The 24,996-nt window shown below is 37.5% G+C and overlaps 3 protein-coding genes and 1 long non-coding RNA gene across 5 annotated transcripts; 3 read left to right on the top strand and 1 right to left on the bottom strand.

Annotated features, from left to right (window-relative positions):
• Window positions 1-289: 289 nt before the first annotated feature.
• On the top strand, window positions 290-5,512 carry LOC149009253 (polyadenylate-binding protein 3-like). Its single transcript, XM_089163567.1, has 7 exons — window positions 290-808; window positions 2,137-2,915; window positions 3,009-3,086; window positions 3,246-3,335; window positions 3,890-4,183; window positions 4,428-4,652; window positions 4,754-5,512. Exons 1-7 carry the CDS (start codon window positions 541-543, stop codon window positions 4,976-4,978), a joined length of 1,959 nt encoding a protein of 652 aa, XP_089019693.1. The 5' UTR covers window positions 290-540; the 3' UTR covers window positions 4,979-5,512.
• A 921-nt stretch (window positions 5,513-6,433) lies between these two features.
• Window positions 6,434-15,320, top strand: LOC149009252 (uncharacterized). 2 transcript variants are annotated; one of them, XM_089162149.1, is made up of 10 exons: window positions 6,434-6,756; window positions 7,332-7,419; window positions 8,191-8,304; window positions 8,569-8,651; window positions 10,976-11,090; window positions 11,621-11,712; window positions 13,878-13,943; window positions 14,119-14,212; window positions 14,756-14,859; window positions 15,130-15,320. In XM_089162149.1, the coding sequence occupies exons 1-10, from the start codon at window positions 6,491-6,493 to the stop codon at window positions 15,230-15,232; spliced, it is 1,125 nt and encodes a 374-aa protein (XP_089018275.1). In that variant the 5' UTR covers window positions 6,434-6,490; the 3' UTR covers window positions 15,233-15,320. The 2 variants fall into 2 exon arrangements, with proteins under 2 accessions (XP_089018275.1, XP_089018276.1); XM_089162150.1 differs by having other exon boundaries at window positions 15,092-15,170.
• LOC149009251 (uncharacterized) lies at window positions 14,984-15,694 on the bottom strand. Its single transcript, XR_016174505.1, has 3 exons — window positions 15,604-15,694; window positions 15,243-15,497; window positions 14,984-15,123 (listed from the first exon to the last, which is right to left on the bottom strand). It is a non-coding gene; the product is annotated as an uncharacterized LOC149009251 (long non-coding RNA).
• A 1,986-nt stretch (window positions 15,695-17,680) lies between these two features.
• On the top strand, window positions 17,681-22,250 carry LOC149009250 (ABC transporter F family member 5-like). The gene is made up of 9 exons (XM_089163253.1): window positions 17,681-18,790; window positions 19,057-19,398; window positions 19,936-20,076; window positions 20,196-20,375; window positions 20,518-20,673; window positions 21,353-21,454; window positions 21,533-21,661; window positions 21,783-21,887; window positions 22,008-22,250. Exons 1-9 carry the CDS (start codon window positions 17,927-17,929, stop codon window positions 22,101-22,103), a joined length of 2,115 nt encoding a protein of 704 aa, XP_089019379.1. The 5' UTR covers window positions 17,681-17,926; the 3' UTR covers window positions 22,104-22,250.
• Window positions 22,251-24,996: the final 2,746 nt, after the last annotated feature.

The raw sequence follows: 24,996 nt of genomic DNA, 5'->3' as shown, positions 1-24,996 counted from the left end.
CGGAATTTGAAACGGTCCTTTTGAAACCGAAAGAAACTACCAGTAACGGCGGGGTCATGTGTGAAAACTATATGGACATTATAGTAAATATACGTATCCTTCTTGCTATCTAATACAAAGGCTGTATGGGCATTAAAGTAAATCTGAATTCATGAAACGTAGGAGCATAGAAGTGTTCGACGACGTGGAAATCTATTTATGGGATGCCAGGTCAGCAAGCGACACGTGCCGAAACCTTAAAACTGAAGCATGTAGCGTTGCGTTCGTTCAGTTCCCTTTCATTCTCAAGGGTTCTCTCCCTTTCCGCTCATATTCCTATTTGGCTTCCCTCCTCTCTCTTTCTCTGCAAAAAGATAACCCAAAAAAAATTAGAAAATCAAAACCGAAAATAGAAGCCCTAATTGCAGTTCTCCGAATTGCATTCGTTGTGGTCAGAACCCTAACTCCTTCACTAACACATCAGCTTCTGTTGGTGTGTGTGTTTGGTTTTATCAATTTGGTTCTTTTCAATTTTTGCTTCTTTCAATCTTCAAAACTTCAATGGCCAATGCTCCTCCAACTACTGCACAACCAATGCAACCACAGTCTTCGCAGCAGCAACTTCAGCAGCCGCAATTGCAGACGCATGGAGCAGGGTTCGGCAACGCTTCTCTGTATGTTGGGGATCTCGACCCATCAGTTGGCGAAGCCCAACTCTATGATCTATTTAGCCAGGTTGCTCCAGTCTCATCGATTAGGGTTTGCAGGGATCAGATCAGAAGGGTCTCTCTTGGTTATGCTTATGTGAATTACAACACCTTTCAGGAGGGTGAGAACTCTTTGATCATCATTCAATTACCTCGTTAATTCCCTGTATTTCTTCAAATTTTCTTTTCATTATAAATTATAATTTTGATGATCAGAATTAGAGTTTCGATGCCAACTTGATGCATGCATCCCGTCTAGGGTTTCCTTTCGTCCGCGAGTTTAAATGCTGTATTGATAAACTATATATGTTAGGTTTACCATTGAAAGAAAAATTAAAAATTTTGCGAACATTTGGTATTTGATGGATTGACGGCATTCTATTTTATTTTTTATAGAGTTCGAAACGATTGGAATGACAGAATTCTATTTTTTTCAAGTGTGCTAGTCCATGAGTAACTCAGTATGGTTTTAATGACTATTGTTCATGAGTAACATGCATTTGCAATAGATTCTGACTTTCAAAATTTGTTTTGCTGGTGAGTTAGTCATATCAAAATGTCATCGACATCAATGTAGTTCTTGGAGGGGGGGGGGGGATTTGATGTTTGCACTCTCTGAACCCCTGAAATTTCTGGAGTTGAAATATCTTTTCACCTCAATCTACAGATGGAAACATCATATTTAATGATTATGTAGTTTTTGGAATCTCAATTTCATTAAACCTATGACATTTTGTAGTCTACTGTAGTTTTTGGTGCACAAGCATTGAGTGCTGTATAAGTTCAGTGTTGTTGTTGAAATATAATTATCGTACTGGAGAACTGTGCTCTAATATTTCATAGGACCATGGTAGATTTTGTCGTGCTTTGTTTTTTATCTCCTACATAGAAATGTATGTTCTTGTTTACAAAAAACATTTGATTCGGTATGGGCAAAACAAATATATGCATTATACACCCTGCATAATTCAGGAGGGTGATTTTACAATCTAAAATCTTAGTTGAAGGACATTATGTATCAAGGAAAAATGAATGGTACACTGAGTTTTCTCCTAGACATATGTTGTACTTGTATTTTATTTTTGGGTGTTACTTCTGGTTTTCATTTACTTGCATCTGCCTACTCTTTAAATTGCATCATTCCTTCTGAGAAAATCTTAATTTGTTGTTTTCTACCAATCTTTTCCACCCAAAGAGAGAGAGGGACAGAAATTAAGGTTTATTTTCTTCTATGAATCATTTGATATAATTTGTTGTTTTCTACTACTTTCCTCCACCCAAGCAGAGAAAGGGAGAAAAACCAGAGAGTTTATTTACTTCTGTGAGTGAATAGTTTAATTCTGGTCCTAGGATTATCATGATGATGATGATATTTGTATGAGAATAGTGAATGTTTATTTATTATGTTTAAATACCTAAACTGTTGAGATTGTTTGAATTGTAATTGCAGCTACTAACGCAATGGAACTTTTGAATTTTACATCCATCAATGGAAAACCAATAAGGATTATGTTCTCACATCGAGATCCCAGCATTCGAAAAAGTGGATACGCCAATGTATTTATTAAGAACCTGGACACTTCAATAGATAACAAGGGATTGCATGAGGCCTTTGCTCCTTTTGGATCTGTACTGTCTTGCAAGGTGGCTACTGACAACAATGGCCAATCAAAAGGCTATGGGTTTGTACAGTTTGATTCCGAGGAGGCTGCACAAAATGCCATTAAAAAACTGAATGGGATGCTAATAAATGACAAACAGGTCTATGTTGGTCTTTTCGTTCGTCGCCAAGAAAGAGACCCCGCAAATGGTTCTCCGAAGTTTACAAATATATATGTAAAGAATTTGTCTGAAACAACTACTGATGAGGACCTGAAGAAAGTTTTTGGCACCTACGGTCCCATCACTAGTGCAGTTGTTATGAAAGATGTGAATGGAAACTCTAGATGCTTTGGTTTTGTTAACTTTCAGAACGCAGACGATGCTGCTGCTGCAGTTGACTACTTGAATGGATTTACTTTTAACGATGACAAGGTTTGGTATGTGGGAAGGGCTCAGAGGAAATCTGAAAGAGAGGCTGAGTTGAAGGCTAAATACGAGCAAGAAAGAAATGGTAGGCTGGAAAAACTTCAAGGGGCTAATTTATATCTAAAAAATCTAGATGATACTATCAATGATGAAAAACTGAAGGAGCTGTTTGCAGAATTTGGAAATATTACATCCTGCAAGGTATATCTCTTGCAATTGAGTAAAAAAAATTTGCCTTTTTGATGTTGTCAATATATCTCTGATTAATTTAACACATCATTTCATATTTCTTAGGTCATGCTTGACCCACATGGTCTGAGCAAGGGATCTGGTTTTGTTGCATTTTCTACTCCAGAGGAAGCCAGTAGAGCTGTAAGTTAGCTGTCTTTACCACTATTAGTTTATTTTCCCCTTTACAGACAGAAACTGTATAAGTTCCAGACTTGTTCTCACTTCATTCTTCCATTTGCAATGCTCACATCCACTCATCCTCACACCTCTATGATTTATATATTATTTACTTTTATCTAGGTAAGTGAACTGAATGGGAAGATGATTGGACGGAAACCTCTTTATGTTGCTGTGGCTCAACGCAAGGAAGAGAGGAGGGCAAGACTTCAGGTAGTGCAGCTTACTTATTTGATGGATTACCTTCTCCCCTATTCCTGTTCATGTTTTGCTTATATTGCATTAGTAGCTGGTGTTACAGTATTCCTGAAAATTGGGAATGTTTACAGTTGTGGCCCTTTTATGAGCAATCTTTGCAAATGAGGTTCTGCTGTGTCACTGTAAAATAGCCAGAAAAGAAAATTTTACTGTGAAATCAGAGTTTCCACTGTTTCTGAGTTTGTGTAATTTTCTATGGGGAGGGGAGTGGAAATTTTTTCTGGCCCATGCATGTGTGGAACCCTATTGCAAGCGTCCATGCATGGTTTGCAACATATGGTAGGGATTGCATGATTCAAGTTTAGTTAAAATGACATTTTATATAGATAATTAAAATAATTGAACCATGTTAAATAAATGGTAAACAAGCATCGGGAAATCTTATAATATTATTATGGCACATAATTCAAATGATTATTCATAATATTTTCAATATTCATTTAAGATTTTTATAATCCCTTTTTTACATTCCAACATTCATAAATCTATTATTTTGCTCTGTAATGTAGGCACAATTTTCTCAGATGCGTGCCCCTGGTGCAATGGCACCTGTGCCATCGGGGATGCCCGGATTTCACCCGGGGCCTAGACTTCCCCCTCAGCAGTTGTATTTTGGTCAAGGCTCTGGTCTTATTCCAACGCAGCCTGCAGGATATGGCTTCCAACAGCAACTCGTGCCCGGGATTCGGCATGGCATTGCTCCAAACTTCATGATGCCATTCCACCTTCAGAGGCAAGGACAACCTGGACAGCGGATGGGTATGAGGAGGGGTGGGAACCCCCAACAGATGCAGCAGCAGCAGGTGTGCTATTTATCTAACCCAGTTTTCAGTGCATTTGTTAATTGCTCTTGCCTTCTGTGGAGGGTCAGAACAACCAAAAATCTCATGCTACTCTGATGTATCACCCAAAATCTGTTCTGTCAAAGTCTTCCATATCATTTGTACATGACTAGAGAGGAATGTCCAATTGTCTGAATTGGCTCCTTGGTGCAATTGGTCATCTGTGAACGTTATTGACCTTTAACTTAACATTCTTATTTTTCAGCTGATGCAGCGTAATCCAAATCAAGGAGTTAGATACTTCCCAAATGCACGAAACGGGATGGAACCATCTTTGGTTCCTCAGGGACTTATGGGTCCAATGGTGCCTTTGTCCCTAGATGTGTCTGGGGTGTCTCCATCTCCAATGGAGACCCCACGGCCTGTGCCAGTTCCCATTCAAACACTTTCCTCCGCTTTGGCGTCTGCAAACCCAGAGCAACAACGCATGGTATCTACTCTGTCCTCTTTCTCTTCTCTATGTCATTAATTTGATACATCTCAAGTAGTTCCTTTCTGTGATCAATGTAATCATCCTGTGTTTAACTGCAGATGCTGGGGGAGCAATTGTTTCCGCTTGTGGACCGTGTTGCACCTGATGTTGCAGGAAAAGTCACTGGGATGTTGCTGGAAATGGATCAAACAGAAGTTCTCCATCTCATAGAATCACCAGATGCTCTGAACAAAAAAGTCGAGGAGGCCATGGAAGTTCTGCGACGAGCAAGCACAGGAACAGATGCTGCTGACCAGCTTGGATCATTGTCTTTGAATGATTGACTCTGATTTGATTGATTATTGCAAACGGTGTGCGTGTGTTGGTAGGGTTTGGCCCATTTTTTTGCTAGAGGGTTTTATGAGGAGCTTTCAATTTTGGGGTTGTCTGATGAAAGTTTTGCTTATAGATTAGCTTGGCTGGGTCGCAACTTTTTTGGTCTGGGACATGCCATGGATTCACGGAAAAGATTTAGTGACTTTTCTAGGTTTTCAGGTTTTTTAACTAGGTTTTTTTTCAGGTTAGTAGTGAGTCGTTTCTATTTGTTTTCTTCATTTGTTGGTCATTGACATTATTTAAGTTTATGCTCTGCGGACATCAAACTTCTTTGCTTCTAATCTTTTTCTTTGACTATTTTTTTGTGATTTTCCTGATATCCTTTGTTGGTCCTCGACAATATTTAAGGGTATGCTCTGTGGACATCAAACTTGTTTGTTTCGAATTGTTTCTTTGACCACTTGCTGTGATTTTCTTGATATCCTAAGCCGAAGACCAGGGGCATTTGGTTCTTAGCATAGGCCGTGATATTGAGGAGACATTAAGCGACCATGGCTTATGGTTTTTGGTCAGAAAGCATGGGTTTTCCAAACACTGTTGTCAGATGTGTTTCTCAATCTGATAGCAAACGAGCATGTTAATTGCTTAATTGCTTTGGAGAGAGGTGGTAATAAGTAATAACAACAAAACATGACCTCTTTGGTCTTACTCCTCTTATATATGAGATTTGATACCACTGTGCTAAAAACACATTTACGGTGGTTTGTCACTTAGAGGGAAGAGAGACTTAGTTATTCCACGCCAGACCACATCAAAAACCATGATTCACCAGGCGATTCGGAGAGTGTCATGGTCCTCTTTAATTTTTACCGTCAAGATAGGAAGAATTCTTGGTCAAAGTAGAGATGATGAAAGAATAGTTTAGAGTTGGTTCAGATGATAAAATCAACATTTCACAAATAACTAAAATGAATTTGGATCATTCATTAATCGGTGGGTAGAGATTTGCGCTCTCTTCACACTTATTCACTATACATTAGAAGTAAGGTAAGTAAAGTGGGGTTTATCTCTGAATAATAACAAAATGAAGAATTCAGACCCTCTCCACTTAAGTGGGCTGTCCCACCAGCCCCTGGCCTCGTGGTTGGGCTAACACAGACTTACCCATCTACTATGGGGATGCCATGTGTGAGGGTGGGGGATGAGAGGAATATTGGGACTCTAAAATGAACTAGAGGTAGGATCTGAGTAAATTAATAATGTATGGTAGAGATGTGCAAGGCGAGAATAGAACTCCATAAAATGCCTACCTAGATGATAAGACAGACAATGAAAATAAACTGATAAGCAAGGTTTAAAGTATCCCGATACTTCTCTTAATATCACTTGATCGATACGATACTCAATACATAAGACAAATAAAAGGGATAAGATACCGTCATTAACTAACAACCGCGAAACTGATAAAAGAGTAAGCCGGTGTATGTGAAGCGCAGAGCAGAACAAGAGCAAAATTACTTATGGCTTCTCATCTTCCTTTCTGCTCCCCGTCCATCGCCACCTGCGGTGGCGACAGCGTTTCTAGTAATCGCTTTTCTTTTTCTATCACTTTGCTCTCGACCACTCGTGTGGCTTGCGGAACCGGGCTAAAAGCTCGTAAGAGCTTGCGCACCTATGCGAAGTTTGAGAAATTCGAAGGCGACGGGAGCCCTGGAAAGCTAGATGGCAGCACACCGCTTCAATTAGAAGCCCAAGATCCAGCTCAAGAACAAGAAGAAGATGACAGGTTCCTTCCTAATCTTAAATTTTCTGTAACCAGACTCTCTTATGGGTGAATTAAGTTAACTAAGTAGAAGCGACGCAACATCTAAACGAAAAAAAGAAATGGGGTTTTTCTGTGAATGTACGCAAATTTCTCTTTGTTTAATTATCGGATAATATTATATTTTTTTTTGTATAAATAATATTATATTCAATTGATATCAAATATGACTCCGTGCTCTTGGTGATATATTAGAAAGCAAGCTTGCTTAAGGAATTTACAGTTGTAATCCATATAAAATATTCATGATCTTCATGCTCCACCTTGAGAGGGAGCGTTATCTGATATTATTGTGTATATTCTTCATTTTTTGGTAGTTACTCTTATTGTAATCTTCTATAATAGGTAGGTTTCTTTTCTTATGGAGAAAGTTTACCGCCCATTCTTGAATTTACATGCATCGATTGATTTCTCAATATTATTAACACCAATATTCAGCCAAATTTAAACTTAAGATGGGTTTTGCTGGGTTTCTAATGGGTTATATACTGGGGAAACCTTAGAAGTATGAAGCTAATGGTTTCTGTCTGTTTTTTCAGTTGCTTACCATCTGACTTGGAGGGTGCAGTCCGACAGTCAAGTCAAGCAAGTGCCCTGTTCCTATCTTCTGGAGGAATGAGAGCAATTGTAGGTCCCTGTCCTTCACAGATGATACAAATTTTGGCAAACATTTGTTCTCTTCTTTATACAAGTGATCTACTTTGACCAATTGATGGAATCATATTAATTAGTGTATTCAAGTGTCACTGATACAAACTATACCATGGGTGAAATTATGTTACCTGTCCTTCTTGTCACTGTATTTGAGCCTTTAGGATATCATGCACTCCTGGATTGTCTTGACAAACTTTGTAAGACTCTATGTTACAGTACTTGGTTGACTCCATGTATGATGTATCTTCACGAAGTACACTTTTTCTTTTTCTTTTTTTCTTTTCGTTAATACAAGAAGTACACTTAGTTTGCTTGTCACCAACTTGCTCATATCATGATTCATTAGACGTTTCCCGTCACCACAAAGTAATGTGTTTTCAGAAAATGAAATTGGAAAGTTCAGCCAACTTCTTGCTTCTTCGACTAGATGTCCAAAATGACTTTGTTTCCCACCATAATATTGAGTTTGAACCTTTCTGTCCAATCATTGGTAGCCACCATGCCAAATATCTTCATCTTATATTCTTAGTATATCTCATTTTCTTCACATAAAGTCTGCGCTACTGGTTAAACATATCTTTCACAGAACCAGTTATTAAAATCTTATAAAGGAAGTTTTCAATTCATGACTTATCAGCACTTGCATGAATTTTTTGATGTTTGAACTTTCAGTGGCATGACTTTATAACCTGAAACTATTAACTTTCTTTTTCATCTTTTATTTTTTTATTTTTTTATTTTTAGGTTGAGCTTTTGATCCCGCAGTTGCAGTTTCTTGATGAGGAAGGAGCCCAAGCTGAGCTTTGGGAATTATCAAGGATTTTCTTGGATACGCTTATAGAAGAAACACAATGCCAGGTTTAGAATAAGTGCTACTTTAGTTTATGCAGTACCATCTTTTTTGTCCAGCTTCTTTCCTGGTTTCTTTACCATGGATTTTGTTAGTTTACTATCTGGGCTAAATCCTAGTTGTTAATAGTGATTATTATGTTCGACTTCTTTATTGAACTGAGAAAGAGAGAGAGTCAGAATCAAGCTGACAGCAGTCACGGATTGAAAACCCCAAATGCTGGCTTTTTATAATTCTCTAATGAAGTTTTGACACACTAGTGTCTATTGTAGAGGGTAAAAGCTATATTCCCGGATGCTGGAGCAGCTGCCCTCCTTAAATACCGATGGAAAGATGCAGCTTTTGGATTCTCTAGGTAATCACCCTTGTTTAGATGGTCTTTCCTCGAAGGGACTAATGGATGATTTGATTTATACTAATATCAGTGATGACTTTGTTTCATCCACAACATTCAGTGTGATGCAAAACCTATATGAGTTAGAATGTTGGCTCTATCCAAAATTTTACTGCTGTATGTATAGGGCTAAAATGGACCTCAAGATGTACAGCAAATAGGTGTATCAGCATGGTCTGGTTAAGTGGAGGCCTCTGTTCCAGTCCCTGCTTATTCGTAATGAATTAGGGGTAGTATGACCAAAATTGGGTTGGGGTCAGATTTGGAATGAAAAAGGTTTTTCTCTCTTTTTTGATAGGGCAAGGGTGGGTTGTGGATCAACCGGTAGGGGGGCCCTGATTTTTGAATGCCGTGCATGTTTACAGGGCACAAATTGGGTCTGGGTTGATAAGTTTCTTAATGGTTTAGATTTGGCCCTGCCTTCTTGCTGTTCCTACTCAGTAGATTTTTGTTTCGTGGGGGTAGAATGCAGGACAAGTATTCTAATCCAAGGGAATGATAACAGCCTTGCAAGCAGAGCTGTTGTGGTTTCTTCATCTACAGTTTCCAGGATTCCACTCGGTGTCATTGATTGCAGAATAAAAATTTTAATGTTTCAGATGGATGACTTTCCTTTTTAGTTTATCTATTCACCTAAAGTAGATCTGGGTTGAGCAATCATGGGTTTCACTAGGAAAGGCGACCGTGTTTAACTTGGTGAGAGGGGGTCTTGGTTGTGTGATTCCAAATCCAAGTTGAATAAAAATTATGAATAACAGTATTCAAGGGAGGCTGGGTATGCCATTTGGCCCTTTTTTAGTACTTATTTTTTGTGTGTATGCATTGTTAAACTGCTGGAACTGCTGCACTGTTTTTTGGATCCTACATTAGATATTGATTTGTTCTTCCATTGTTCTCAATAACTGCATAGTAACCTTCAAAGGTCCAGCCAAATCCCTTTCAACTTGGATACCATGAGGCAGGCCTTGGAAAGTTTTAACATGGGAGGGAGGGATTGGCGAATCCTCCAGATGTAGAGTGCATAGCGCTTTGAACCAAAGTAAAAATGTTAGTAACAGAACCTTCTTCAAAAAGTTCTAAAGGATAAGCTACATAAGCAATAAATTGATTTTCGTCTCCAGCAACCGATTCAATGTAGTAGCAGCATTGCTAGAAACAACCAAGAAACCTGCTGAAGATTCGAAGAATTGGAGCCCAACCACACCCTAAAAACTTTTGGAGATATCATGCTAGTCTGACAGAGTACCCTGTCATTCTTGGTTTCTTGAAAGAATACAATGCTAAATATAGGAGAGTCTGCAATTCAAGTTTCTAGCAATAACCCTAAGTTAAACTGCTTCAATTTCATTCTTTTCATCAGACACTTTGTCCACCTCATAGTACTACCAAATGGATTCAACTGGATCTAAATATTGGCTTCTTTTGTAGACCCTTTTCTGGTATTTTGATTGATCTTGTGAAAGCTGTCCAGCATTCATTAATAGTGGATTTATTGATAAAAATTATTACTTTTAAGAATTTTTGGGGAGTTGGGTATGTGAAAGAAAGTGAGGAAAAGCGTCTAGACGTGTTGTTTAAAAAGTCAGGATCGATAGATTTTGACAACGTCTGCATCACAACAACAGTAACAACAAACAACAAACAAGTCTTTTCCCAACTAAATGAGGTTGGTTACATGGATCCTTCCATTCCAACCAGCTCTATTTGAGGCAATAGTATACAAGGCCTAAGCTATGCATATCCTTACGCACCACTTCTCTTAACTTTATCTTAGGTCAGCCCCTAGTTCTTCTAACTCCTTTGATCTAGATTAAATCCCTCTTCCGTATAGGGGTATTTAAAGGTCTCCATTGAACGTTGCCGTGCCACCTCAATCGACTTTCTCATAACTTCTATATCACAAATATTAATAAAGGGGGGGGGGGGGGGAATCAATTCAACATTGATGAAATCCAATTCTCACACAATGTTGTTCTTGTTTTGGTACTTTGTGCTCTCCTGACATAAGAGGTGTCAAAATCCCGTGCTACTTGTCAATTAATTATCAATTGACTTTCAGTTTTATCCAGCTATTTTTGTCTTACTAGTAGGATTTTACCAGAAATCTTAAATTTCAATTTATGTGGTTGGATATAATGGTATGTATGCCAATGTGCACATGAAGAGATAAGCTCATGAAAAATTGACTACCTTCTCTTTTCTTAATGCGACCTATTTTTGTTTTTTGGGTTTTCCAACTTTCAAGGATTATTTGGTCTTGAATTCTTCTGTTCTTTTTCATGCAGCTTGAGTGACCGAAAGCCTGTGGAAGATGGAGATGAAATTGTAGTCATGGTGGTTCCAGATTATCAGATGCTGGGATATGTAGAAAGAATTGCATCCAATCTCTCAGATGATCCTGTAACTGCCTGATTCCTCTTTCCTTTGTGTTTCCTATTTCCAAAAAAGCTTTACAATTATGTGTTTAAGGGTTAATTTATATGCTTCTTTAAGACTCAAATCCTTTGATCTGATAGTAATTCTCCAAGGAAACATCCCTTGTGGTGCGGGGTGGGTTTATCTATGAAAACTTACAAAATAATAGATAGTTTAAGAGAGAGAGAGAGAGAGAGAGAGAAGCCTACGTTATTGGTAGTGGTATGATTCTTTTTTTCCTTTGCCCCTCCCCCTGGGGAAATAATCGTGAGTCCTCTAGGGTTCTTCTTTGGAAGGGGGACGGCATAACTAGATAACAAAGTTGAAAGATACTACTTGGAAGATTTTACGGTGCTGTGATGTATCTGATATGATTGTGAAAAAGCAAAATGTACCCAGTGGGCATGTAAATATATTACATTTTTCTGATGTGCAGTGAAGTTATCCTACAGAGTATTTTCAGGCTAACAGTGATGGTCTTCCTAACCTTTGGTTCCTGATTATTCTTTTTCTAGCTAAGGCCCCTCATCATGTGGAACCCACGTCTGATCAGTGAAGACGTAGGAGTTGGTTTTAATGTTCGGAAACTGCGCCGGTACTTTTTGAGGTATTGTTGATGAGCTTTCCTTCTTTTGGATGCATAATTTCCATCCATATGTGTTTTCTGGAAATTCAACTTAGATTACAAACACATTTTCTATTTAACTCTTCAATAGTAGCTTTTTCTTTTATTTTATCTTTGTTTCCATGCATGTATAAAAGAAACCTAAATAACAAAACAAGGTAGGATGCAAGAAATATGTCATCATGTAGTCACTGCTTATTGAAACCTAAACCCTCTCTTTTCAGTATGTGTATGTGTTTCTCAAGCTTCAGTTATTAAACCCTCCTTGTCATCTTTGGCAACCTTTGCCTTTACCTGGCAATGATTCAATCGAAAATTTTGTCAAGTTCTTTAGTTTCATCATGTAAATTGTATAGCGCTTGATCCTCTTTATAAGCATCCAAATAGATTTCCTTTTTCACAAATGGACAAGTGATGCCTGACATAATTGAGTCCCTTCAGGCCCAAATAAATAAAAACCTGAAGAAAACCCATCAAACAAGCTCCAAGTGAGATGAAATCATTAAGGTCTATTGAGGGAGGTGTCATCAAACCTAGTACCAGATATCAGATTTGCTTGACTCCAGATAGATTATGTCATGAAGTTCCGTTATGGTGGATTTTTAAGCCAAAATCCCATTTTCAACAATTTGATCTTTCAAATGCTTATCAGTAGGAAAAACATTGTTTGCAGTATCAAGTGGCAATGCATGTTGCACTCAATGTTGGGCCTAAAGGGACTCATTTAAGAAATATGGATAAGAGAATAGTCTTCATAAAAATAAGCAACTTATCCTGTATTATATGATGCGATTTTGGTACTGTAATATACCTCGATCATATATGAGCCATACGATGAAATTATGGGAGAGAATAATTGAAACCCGGTTGAGACACTTAACTACAGTTACGGAGAACCAATTTGGGTTTATGCCGGGAAGATCTACAACGGAGGCTATTTACTTAATTAGGAGACTTATGGAAAGGTATAGAAAATGTAGGAAAGACCTTCATATGGTATTTATTGACCTAGAAAAAGCTTATGATAGAGTCCCTAGAGCGTTAATTTGGCAAGTACTAGAGAAAAGAAGTGTTGCAAGTAAATATGTAGATATAGTTAAGGATATGTATGATGGTTCGGTGACTAGTGTTAGAACAGTGGGGGGACAAAGTAAGGAATTCCCGATAACAGTTGGGCTACATCAAGGGTCAACTTTAAGCCCATATCTATTTGCACTGGTAATGGATGAATTAACCAAAGACATTCAAGATGAGGTCCCCTGGTGTATGCTTTTTGCGGATGATATTGTGTTGATTGATGAGACCCAAGTGGGGATTAATACCAAATTAGAATCATGGAGAGTAGCTTTGGAATCAAAAGGCTTTAAACTTAGTAGATCGAAGACGAATATCTAGTTTGTAACTTTAGTCATGATCGGGCAGATGATGAAGTGGTGATACTTGACGATAAAGAGATTCCTCAGAGTGATTGTTTTAGGTACCTAGGTTCAATCATAAGTAAAAGAGGTGATTTAGAAGATGAGGTTTTCCCAAAGAATTAAAATAGGGTGGATGAAGTGGAGAGGTGCATCCGGGGTCTTATGTGATCGGCGTATTCCATTAAAGCTTAAAGGAAAATTTTATAGGACCGTTGTCCGACCAGCTATGATGTACGGTGCAGAGTGTTGGGCTGTTAAAAAGAATCATATAGATAAACTCAGTGTAGCAGAAATGAGAATGCTAAGATGGATGAGTGGCAAAACTAGGATGGATAAGATAAGAAACGATCATATTAGAGTTGGTCTGGGAGTTGCTCCCATAAGTGATAAGCTTAGAGAAAGTCGTTTGAGGTGGCACGGCCACGTTCAACGGAGACCTATAAATGCTCCTGTTCGGAGAAGTGATATAATCCATATTGAAGGAACTAGAAGAGCTAGGGGTAGACCTAAGATAACCTTAGGAGAAGTGGTGAGAAAGGATATGTATAGCTTAGGCCTTGTATCTAGCATGGCCTTGAACAGAACTGATTGGAGGGCAAGAATCCATGTAGCCGACCCCATTTAGTTGGGAAAAGGCTTATTGTTGTTGTTGTTGTTGTAATATACCTCGATCATATGTATTTGTGAACCATGTTAAAATACTAAACTGTATATCTTATTCTGTGGCAGCACTTTTACGGTGGTATACTCGATGAGACCTTTGCCCTTAGGTGCAGTGTTTAGATGTTATCCAGGGTGAGGAGCTATTGGTTTCCCTCTTAAACTCTGATCATTTTACATTCCCCCCCCCCCCCCTCTCTCTTTTTTTGGTGTGTGGGTTGGGTTGGGTTGGGGGGGGGGCGTAGGTAGGGAGGTTTGGCTATAATGAATGATTCTGTCTCAGCTCCTCTCTATTCTGATTGTCTTCCAGATTGTGGAAGGTGTTCAGTGATGATAAGGCAAGACCAAATCGATATTTGCTGGCCAAAGAACAAATAAGCCGTCCTGATGCAGAAGAAATTGAGGTTTGTTACTGATCATTACGAACTATATCAGACACTGTTTGAGGCCTGGAGAGAGTTTATCCCAATAAAATCGCCACTTTGATGATTGTAGCATCTGACCTAGGTCTCATTCTGTGGTGTAAAGTTAAATATACAAAAAAATAGAATCAACACCTACTCTCTGGACATTATCTATATCAACATTTTGGTTATGGAATCTTTTAGGTAAGCCTTTTCATTAATCCTTAATTAGTTGCTCTGATATTGAACTTGAAGGAGGTCTACGATGAATGGTGAAAGACTGCATTTTTGGTCTAAAATCCTAGAGATGCAAATCCAGAAACATGAAATGAACAATGAGTGTGGGGCTAGACACTCCAGAATGACAGAAACTTAAACTTTCATTGCATAACTTCTGTAATTGTACTCAAAAAACTTTCACAAGACCACACTCAAGATGAACCATAGATTAGGAGGAAGTTGGGAAGAAAACACTTGGCCTAGTTCTTTGATACTCTGATTAATGTGTTCAATAACTGTACACCATTACTCATTCTTATGTAGATTATCTTCGGGGAAGTGGATGAGACAGAGAAGGGCCCTTCGATGTTGGCTAGAGCCATGAACTTGTTTTCATCGCTAAATCGTTTCATGAAGGTCATCTCTAAGTGAGTATCATACAACCCCCTTCCAGGATACAGTTTCTCTATATATTTACTTCATGTAATTAGTTGCCACAAATTGCATCTCTGTAGTGAAGGCATTTTGTTGGAAATGAGAACTTTAGAGCAGTGTGACAACCAATGGCATCAGTTGCTATGTAGGGAATCAAATTCATGTAACATTGATATATGAGTACAACTGCATCCTATGATTTTGATTTAAGCTTTTACACAACAGGTGAAGAAACTGAGAAATCTTTTCCTCGTCTCCTACAGAAAATCAATACATGACCACAATTCAGAAATTGCAAGACAACGAACAATTGCTAAATTTAATTCAAAATCCTACTTTTGGAAGCTAAAACAAATGATTTGGTAATGATTCTTACCGTTGGAGAGTGACTGTCGGGGTAAAGATCAGCATCTTCAGTGATTTGACGATGATGATGGTGGTGGTGGTTGTTTCTGTTCTTGAGTTTGGCTATGAGTTCTTCTTCATTACCAAGTCTGTCTTTAGAAGAGATTTCCTTCTTGTTTTGCTTTCTCATCGCTCTTAAATTTGTAAAATCCATCGAGTAATCCGGCATTTTCCCTTGGTGTTCCCAGTCTCCAAACTGTGGCACCGATAGCCACCCCTCGTTCTTCTGCAAATAAATTCATTTTATGATCTTCTAAATTTCATCATGAGTTGAACTTTCAAATAATTTCAAAGAAGTTAGCCATAAACAAAGAAACATGAAGTATAATCACCTTTACCTCCCTTCGGTCTTCCATGGATTCAAGGATTTGAACGTGGAACTCAGAATCGACAAAGAACAAGGAAGAAAAGACGATCAAAGCACAGAGCTCTCTCTTTCTCTCTACCAGTAAAGAAGCAATTTTGTAGAAGATAATTGATGATAGCACGATATGAGATTTTTCTGCTCCTCTCTTATAATTAATTGCTAAGTCGACCCCTTCAAAGTCGTGCAACGCTCATCATGCTTGTTTCTCTGTTACTTTCAGGAGAATATTATAGATTACTTAAATGACATAGTCAACCTTTTTGCTTTCTTTTCTTTCTTTTAATAAAATAATAATAATAATTTATTAATAATAACGTGTATTTTGGAGGCAAAATACTCAACATTCAGTGAATGGAATATCGCTAAAATTTTATATATGGAATTGACCAAGTCTTCCTTAGACTCCTGATAGCTTTTTAATATATAAGAAAATTAGGGATGGAGATAAGTTGGTTCTTCGAAATTTCAAACATATAATTCAGTGATAATTCGGGTCAAAATAATTGTTTTTATTCAAGATTGGGAGGAATTCTACAATGCATAACAACAAGTAACCAAATCTTATTAGGGTTTTAATAGTCATAAATAAATCCATAAAAGATTTAAAACTAAATCGACCATCAATAACCAACAACATAGATATCTATCATGAGCGTCATATCTATCAACGTTTCATCTCTAAATACTTGTACTTACCTACTTTAATGTGTGTAAAGATACATAATGATTTTTTGAATTACATCAAATGGAAGATGTGATTTTTTGGGAGCATAAATTTCAAACTCTTACCAAAGGACACCTAAAATAGAATTCTACTTGAAGCATAGGTGATGGATATTATCCAAAAATTCAAGAACTAAAGACTACTGAGTCAACTTGCAAGTCATCTGGTGTGATGAACATGTTGGATTTGCGTGTCTTGTATTCTGTAGGCCCATGTAATTATGGTTTTGGTTGTATTTATAATTTAAACAGGGTTTTGGTCAATTACTAGTACTGAGTTAAACTTATAATTACACTGAGATTAGGGTTTTAGGTTTCCTTATAAATAGTCTCTATGAGATAACCTATAGGTATCAGTCTCTGAAACAATTCCTGTATGAGATTGGGGAACCCATCATGAGGATAACGATTGGGTGCAAGCAAAGGGTAACAGTTTGTGGGTGTGAGGTTTCTTGGAAATAGTGAAACTATTTTTCTCTCTGGTAGACGTAGGCATGGTTTTGCCGAACCACGTTAAATTTCCCTTGTGTGTTTTTCTTGTGTTATTCTCTGTTCATGATTGTGCATCCATTATCCCTAACATAACAAATTATCAATTCCATCTCAAAAGGAAATTGGAACCAAACTTAGCCCCTCAAACTAATCCCTAACTTCGCCAAGATTTCATCACATGCCAAAGCTATGGAAATTTCTGCTTTTAAATCTAAACAAACCAAGTTTCTTGAAACAACAAGTAGGACTGTATGGGCCAATTCCACTCCTTGGTTCTTGAAGCTTGTATTCAGGATCTCTCGAATTTTCTTGCCCCAGTTGTAATTAATCTTCCATTTACCCAAAAAAAGAAAAAAACCCAAAAAAAAAAAAATTCTTGAAACTGGACTCGACAAATAAAACAAATATTATGGCAATGTGTGATCCTAAAACAGATTACTTTTTAAAAAAAAAAATTCTCATAAAAAAAGAGTGGAGGAGACAATTTGAGCAACACGTGGCAAAGAACTAAGGGGCCAAATCATTCCCTTATATGATCTTTTCCCTCACCGCCACACAAATTCTTTTAAAAATAATTTAAATGAATATTGCGATTCTCCACCCTCGCTAATCGCTACCTCCACCACTGGTCCCTCAAAACAACTGCCCTTACATTACAACAAAATAACAAAAATACCCTTTTTACTAATTCACTAGTTACCGGTCGACATGGCTTTTGTAATTCCAATCCGAAATTAGGGTTATTCTATGGTCAAAATGAAAAAAAAACCTCATTTCAGAATTTATATCAATTTCTGTAAATTGAAAAACCTCTTTATCTTCCTCATTATTCCATGGTGTTTAGTGCATGAGAGTTTCTCAGTGACTTCACTCTCTCAAAGAGTTGGTCGGAAACTCGATATGCCCTAATTCACTTCCCGAATTCAATTCTAGAGTTTCTGCCTCTCTCAGTTCATCCTGATTGCTTTTCAAAATTTCATTTTTTTGTGTCTAAATCTTTCAATTCCCATATTTATTGAGAAATTGGGCTTACCATTAGTTGAATTCTTGCTGCTACAGTTCGAGAAGAGAATATGGATTTAGCTAGTAAGATTCAATGTGTCGATCTTCGATCGAGTTTTTTCACTGGTTCAGCTCTTTTAGATGCTCGAAGAACCAACATCCGACCTCGTTCACTACCAAATTTGGCTTCATTAATTCAGACTAGGAGAAGAACTGATGAGTTAGTTAAAGTTAGCACCTTATCTAACCCTAAATTCAGGGTTTCTGCGGTTGCTGTTGAAACGTCCGTCGCTGACAATACTGTGGAAGATATAGAATCTCTCTTCTCGGTCGATGAGAATAAGCAGAATCGAAATAACAAACATTCGAACAGTGGTGCTTCGAGTGTGTCCTCTGGAGTTAGATTAGAAAATATTAGTAAAACCTATAAAGGGGTGACTGTGCTCAAGGATGTGAGTTGGGAAGTTAAGAAGGGTGAGAAGGTAGGATTAGTAGGCGTTAATGGCGCTGGAAAGACGACCCAATTGAGGATTATAGCGGGGCAAGAGGAACCTGATTCCGGAAATGTGATTAAGGCCAAAGCAAACATGAAGATTGCGTTTTTGAGTCAAGAGTTCGAGGTTTCTTTGAGCAGGACGGTGAAAGAGGAGTTCTTGAGTGCGTTCAAGGAGGAAATGGAAGTCGCTGAGAAGATAGAGAAGGTCCAGAATGCGCTTGAGAAATCTGTTGAGGACATGACTCTCATGGGGAGGCTTCTCGATGAATTAGATTCACTTCAAAAGCGAGCTCAGGCCGTTAATTTAGACGTGGTGGAAGTGAAGATTAATAAGATGATGCCCGAACTAGGTTTTTCGACGGAAGATTCTGACCGGCTGGTTGCGTCGTTTAGTAGTGGATGGCAAATGAGGATGTCGCTGGGAAAAATCCTACTTCAGGTACTAATCATGTTTGATTTAAAAATTTAGGGGTTGAACATCGAGTTACAGCTAAAGGTAAGTGAGAATTCAAGTGCAATGGCTGTGTGTTATTTATGTATCTGTGTGTTATTCTTCTTTTAATCTTTCAAGGTATTCGCTTTGATGCGGCTCAAAGCTCATTCTGAGAAATTGATTCTAATATTGAAGATTGTCTGATGTTTCGCGGGTTCTGTTTAAAAATGCGATTATAATTAATTGAAATTCATTCTTTTACCATCGTGCAGGACCCTGATTTGTTACTTCTGGATGAACCTACTAATCACCTTGATCTTGACACGATAGGGTGGCTTGAAGGTTACCTGAAAAAGCAGGACGTGCCAATGGTCGTGATATCTCATGACAGAGCTTTCCTTGATCAATTGTGTACAAAAATTGTTGAAACCGATATGGGTGTATCCAGAACATTTGGGGGAAATTATTCTGACTATATTATTGCAAAGGCTTCTTGGATAGAAGCTCAGAATGCCGCTTGGGAGAAGCAGCAGAAGCAAATTGGACATACCAAAGAAATAATAAGTAGGTTAAGTGGTGGAGCAAATTCTGGCCGTGCATCCAGTGCAGAAAAGGTATGTTGAGATACACATATACAGGAACCCAAAAATAACGGATGGAGCTTTATAGCTTTTTTTCATTTTACTGAATGTACAAAAGGAAATCTGGGGCAATGAACTTCTCTCCACTGATTGCATTATTGCAATTTGGTATTGAGTTCTAATAACTATAGAATTTATTGTTTTGTCATGAATGGGTCCTTCTTGCTTTGAAATGAATATTTATTAACTTAGGTGGTCTTGTTTTTTCACATGATTATATAGTTGAGTTTATTATCACTGAATTGTGCATGCTGCTTCTAATGAAAGCCCTAAACTAAATTTCTTAGATGTAGTTTGTGGTTCTTTTCTTCTCTTATACAGCTGGCACTGCATGCTATGATACTGTTGGTGCTCTGGCTTTTTAATGTTTAGACTTGTATCCTGGAATCTTAAGTATTACATTAACCTTATTCTTTAATTTTCTTTGGAAAATAACCTTCCATTAGATTGCCTAATTTTAACTTCAATGGCTTTAAACGAAGAGTGTCTGGAATGCCATTGTGATGACAGAAACTGGAAAAACTGCAAGAAGAAGAGCAAATTGAGAAACCGTTTCAGCGGAAACAAATGAGGTTCAGATTTCCTGAACGTGGAAGAAGTGGACTATCTGTTGTAACAGTCAAGAACCTGGAATTTGGTTATGGGGATAAGGTTGGTGGTGTGTACGTTGCATTATAAAGAATAATATTTTATCATCATCATGTTACTATAGTCTATAGTTACTGTGCTAACTTGGTCTGAGGTATCTGCATGTGCATTTTCTTTTTCAGGATCTTTTTAAGAAAGCTAATCTTGATATTCAGAGAGGTGAGAAAGTTGCTATAATTGGTCCAAATGGGTGTGGAAAGAGTACCTTGCTTAAATTGATTATGGGATTGGAGAAGGCAAGAAGTGGGGAGGTTCTGATTGGGGAGCATAATGTTCTCCCTAACTATTTTGAGCAGAATCAGGTTGGTCATTTTAAGCACCAGTGCATTTCCATTATTTGTTGTATCACTAGAATGGTGGTTTTAGTTATAAATGCATAAATAGAAGCTTCGCCATCTTTCATTTTTAATAGTTTAACTGAGAATGCTGTTTTCTTGGTTTTAGGCTGAAGCACTTGATTTGGACAAAACGGTGCTTGAAACAGTGGAAGAAGCTGCAGAGGATTGGAGATTAGATGATATAAAAGGACTCCTAGGTCGTTGTAATTTCAAGTCAGATATGCTTGATAGGAAGGTTTCTCTTTTGAGTGGTGGTGAAAAGGTAATTCTCCTGATACTCAAACTAAATGATGTGTCTCTTTCCATCAGTAGCTTTTATTGATGAGTTTTCAAATGTTGCTTCTTGTTACCCACTGATTGATTCCCGTCTCATTTCCTCTGTCATTTATATAGGAAAGACCATCTAGGTTAGTTTACACTTTTCGTTAAGTTGTAAACTGCAACGCTCTTCCCATCATTGTTTTGTTTTCTGGTTGAATTTTGTTTAGTATGTGATGGCTTGAAGAAATAGTTAATCCATCTTTGTGCTCATCTGAATATTGGGTGTTCTCCGTGGTTTCTTGGTATTAGTTGAAGATCTTGTCATGTCTTCTATTTCTATGGGAAACATGTGTTGATTTGTGTTTTCATAAATTAATAGTTCCGTTCTGTGGAATTCTTGTCCTCAGTTCCAAATGAAGTGTTGGAGAGGGGGGGGGGGTTGCGAGATGAATTCAGAATTTTGTGAAGAACTGTTTTTGTGTGTGCCAATTCGATGAGATCCTTTTAGTAGCTGTTGTCTTGTGATTGATGACTTTAACGTGATGCACTGTTTAACTCTTAAATGTATTAAACCTAAAATTTTTGTCTTTTTGGACATGCTGCACTGTTTATGCATTCCACCTTCTTCATTTTTAAATGTCTTAAACTAAAAATGTTTTAGTTTTGGCCAACTGGTGTAGGCAAGACTCGCCTTTTGCAAGTTTATGGTTACACCATCTACCTTGTTGGTATTGGATGAACCGACCAACCACTTGGATATTCCATCAAAAGAGATGCTTGAGGTATTCTTTTCTCTGGCCGGATTTTCCCCACTATTACACTACTTAATTTCTTAGCTAAGTAATCTGATCATCCAACAGGAGGCAATATCAGAATACAAGGGCACTGTTATCACAGTTTCTCATGATCGATATTTCATAAAGCAAATAGTTAACAGAGTAGTAGAGATTAAGGACAACAATTTACAAGACTATGCAGGTGACTACAATGTAAGTTTCATAATTCTAAACCATATTTTCTTTGATGCTACTTTATTTGTCTTCATTTTCTTGAGAAATTTGGGCTACGTTCGTGGTCTCCTTAACTTATCGATCTGTTTTGAGTCCACAGTATTATCTAGAAAAGAACCTCGATGCTAGACAAAGGGAACTTGAACGTGAGGCGGAGCTTGAGGAGAAGTCCGGTAAAGTAAAAGCCAAGTCTAAAATGTCGAAGGTAAATATGCAATTCATTTATTTGGAAAATTTTCAATGTCAAGATAAATGGGGAATGCATCAGTAGCATGTGGAGGTAAAACACAGCAAATTCTGAAATTATAAATTTTATTTGTAACAGGCAGAGAAGGAAGCCCGGAAGAAACAGAAAATGATGGCATTTCAGCAAGCAAAAGCAAAGTCAAAAGGGTTGAAAAATGCAAAACGATGGAAATGATGAAGCATTCTTGTTCTGGTTATTGGGAAACACAACTCAACCTTGTAATTAACCCTTAAAGTAAAGGTAAGGCAGTCACCCATTAGTTCTGTCACCAATGTGTATATTACAGGAGATGTATCTTTAATTAATCATCCATTTACTAAAGCTGGGAGTTGAGCAAGTTCTTTGTTGCTTTATCCAAGTTTCTGCAGTTTGTGATGGGCATATAGAAGCCATGTAACCATTTTCAGAAATCCAACAAGCTTGAACTTACAAGGATAATTTATTCATTTGATGAACAAAGTGGCCAGATCCGTACCAAGATCAGACTGACTTTTGCCTTGTTGTGATGACTGATCAGCAATGCATGCAGCTTTTGCAATCTCACCCAAAAAACAAGTGAGTGGAATGACTCAATTACTTGAAAGTAAAACATATGATCCAAGTCGACACAAGCTGATCCATAATCACATTTGATCTCTGTAAAAGTTTTTAGAAGAGAGAATCTGAGTAACAGTGTTCACCTCTGAATTGGGAGTCACTGTATTTATATAGTGTCCTCTGTCTTGAGGTCGATACAAACTAGGGTTTTGTAGATTAGAGTTTCTGACAGAGTTTGTTACAGAGTCCAATTCTGTACAAATTTTGTTACAGAATCCGATTCTTTCAGAGTTTGTTAGGAAAAGAGTATTCGGATTTGTATGAGATTCACATTCCCTAATAATCTTGAAACTTCAAAGTGGTAATAGATAGTTTAAGGTCTTGTATTATATTGATTTTGATTAAATGTGAACATGGTTTGACATATGAGGTGTTATACCCATCAAATATGATAACCAACAGTGATGTTGCTTATCAATTGGGAGTAGTGTTGAATGACTAATTATGCTATGGAACATAAACTCGTTCTAAGGTCTTCATGGTGTACTTGCAAAGGTATTTTTTGTGGTGAAAGAGTTTTATGTATTTATTAAAATGTGTTTATAATACCTGAATTATATGATTGGATTTGAGTCATCAATACTTTTTTGAGCAACTCAAAGTTTTTAAGTCCCACTAAAGCATACAATTTGTAATTTTTCTATTTTTTTTTTTCCTTAGAGTCGTCAATATTCTTTTTTTTTAGCTATATGATAAACCATCAAAAAAAGCAAACTTGACTTCCATTACAATTTTTACCAAAAAAAAATAAAATTCATTACGATCACGACTATTACCCTACCCAAAAAAATATACTTTTGTATCAACAAAATAAATAAATAAATAAAATATACATACACCATTCAAATAATATATTTATTTATTTTTATTTTTGATGACGAACTAGCCACTAATGAATTACCTATAAATTATAATATGTCCCTTGATTCGACTCTCAAACAAAATGTATTAATGTTGGTATTTTCTTTTTTTGTCTTAATATTTTTAATGTTCAATGAAACTTCTATAAATATATATAGAACTCGACACTTTTCTCTTTAATCGTTTTTAACTAATTCTTAGGTTTCAAAAAATTTCAAACATAACATATTGTATGCTAAGTTATAAAGGTGTCCTATTGGTGGAGAGATATGGGTGTCAACAGTGTGGTATGGGGCTGGTTCAGGTTGAAAAACACTCAGCCCAAACACAAGCAATTTGCAAAATAACGGTCTTTGGCCGGTTTCAATTTGGTACGGTTTGGGCTCAAAGCTAACCAATTTGGGCTTTTCTTTTTGGGATTCTATGACATCAAACAAACAAGCCAACAACGATGTTAGACAACTTTGTTTGGAGGGGGGGGGGGGGGGGGGGCCCCCGGGCCGCCGCCCCCCCCCCCCCCCCGGGGGGGGGGGGGGGGGGGCGCCCCCCCCCCCCCCCCCCCCCCCCCCCCGGCCCCGGGGGGGGGGGGGGGGGGGGGGGGCCCCCCCCCCCCCCCCTTGATTAATGGTTTGAGCTAATAGTTTATGGTATGCAAAAAAACAACAAAAATAAATAGTTGAACAACCTATATCAAAAACCAAAAATTTGATGTAAAGCAAAATTGTTATTGATTAATTTTCATTAAAAAATTAAAAGTCATTCTATGTTGTAAAAAATCCACCCACACACCCTATAAATTCTAAAAAACTATATAGTAAGTAGTAACATAAAGACTGCAAGCTTTTTTCTTTTCGTTTTATGAAATCCGTATCTTTTTCAAATTGGTATTTAGTTTGACATGTAAGAGAAATACCTCTCTATTGGACAAATATTTACTCAATTTATTAAAACTTAATACATTCATACTTAATCCTCATGATTATTATTATTTGAAACTGAGGTTCATCCGGGCCAGCTTGCACGCACCATGATTTACTTCCTCAAGGGGAAGCTTTATATTAATGCCGCCAAATGGGTGCGAACCCAAGTCATCATCATGGTTGTTCACTATATATTGTATAATGACTATCTGACCTTTGAATTTATGCTCAATTTTTATGATTGTCTATATCAACTATATAGTGGTAATATGACGATTTAAACAAGATTGAATGTAAAACTATAAATCAGGTACTATAACACAGGTTATAACAGGTTACGGTTTGGTACACAACCCATTAAGGTTTAGTTAAGGCCGGTTCAGGCTATAATGGACCAGTACACTTCGAATTTGGATTGCAAATTGACACTCCTAACTGGAGGGAATTCGGACACCCCTTGCATTTTAGGTCCTCATGAACTCAAACCCAAATCTAAACCCTAAAACCGATAATAATTCGAAGTCTCACACATCACAAGATTACATTTTGGAGCGGTAAATCGAACCGAAAACCTCCTTATCGGATTGAGTCGTTATTCATATCAAATCGGCTTCAACCGGTAGAAACTGGTTCAACCGATGTACATGAACATCTTTCGTCCACCACGTTACGGTTAGGCCAGAACATAG

Source organism: Hakea prostrata, chromosome 7 (assembly GCF_041222555.1).
Source record: "Hakea prostrata isolate BN-2017 chromosome 7, UWA_Hpros_2, whole genome shotgun sequence".
NCBI classification, from domain to species: domain Eukaryota; kingdom Viridiplantae; phylum Streptophyta; class Magnoliopsida; order Proteales; family Proteaceae; genus Hakea; species Hakea prostrata.
Note: the sequence above shows the minus strand (reverse complement) of the source record. Positions and strands in the feature narration are given on the sequence as shown.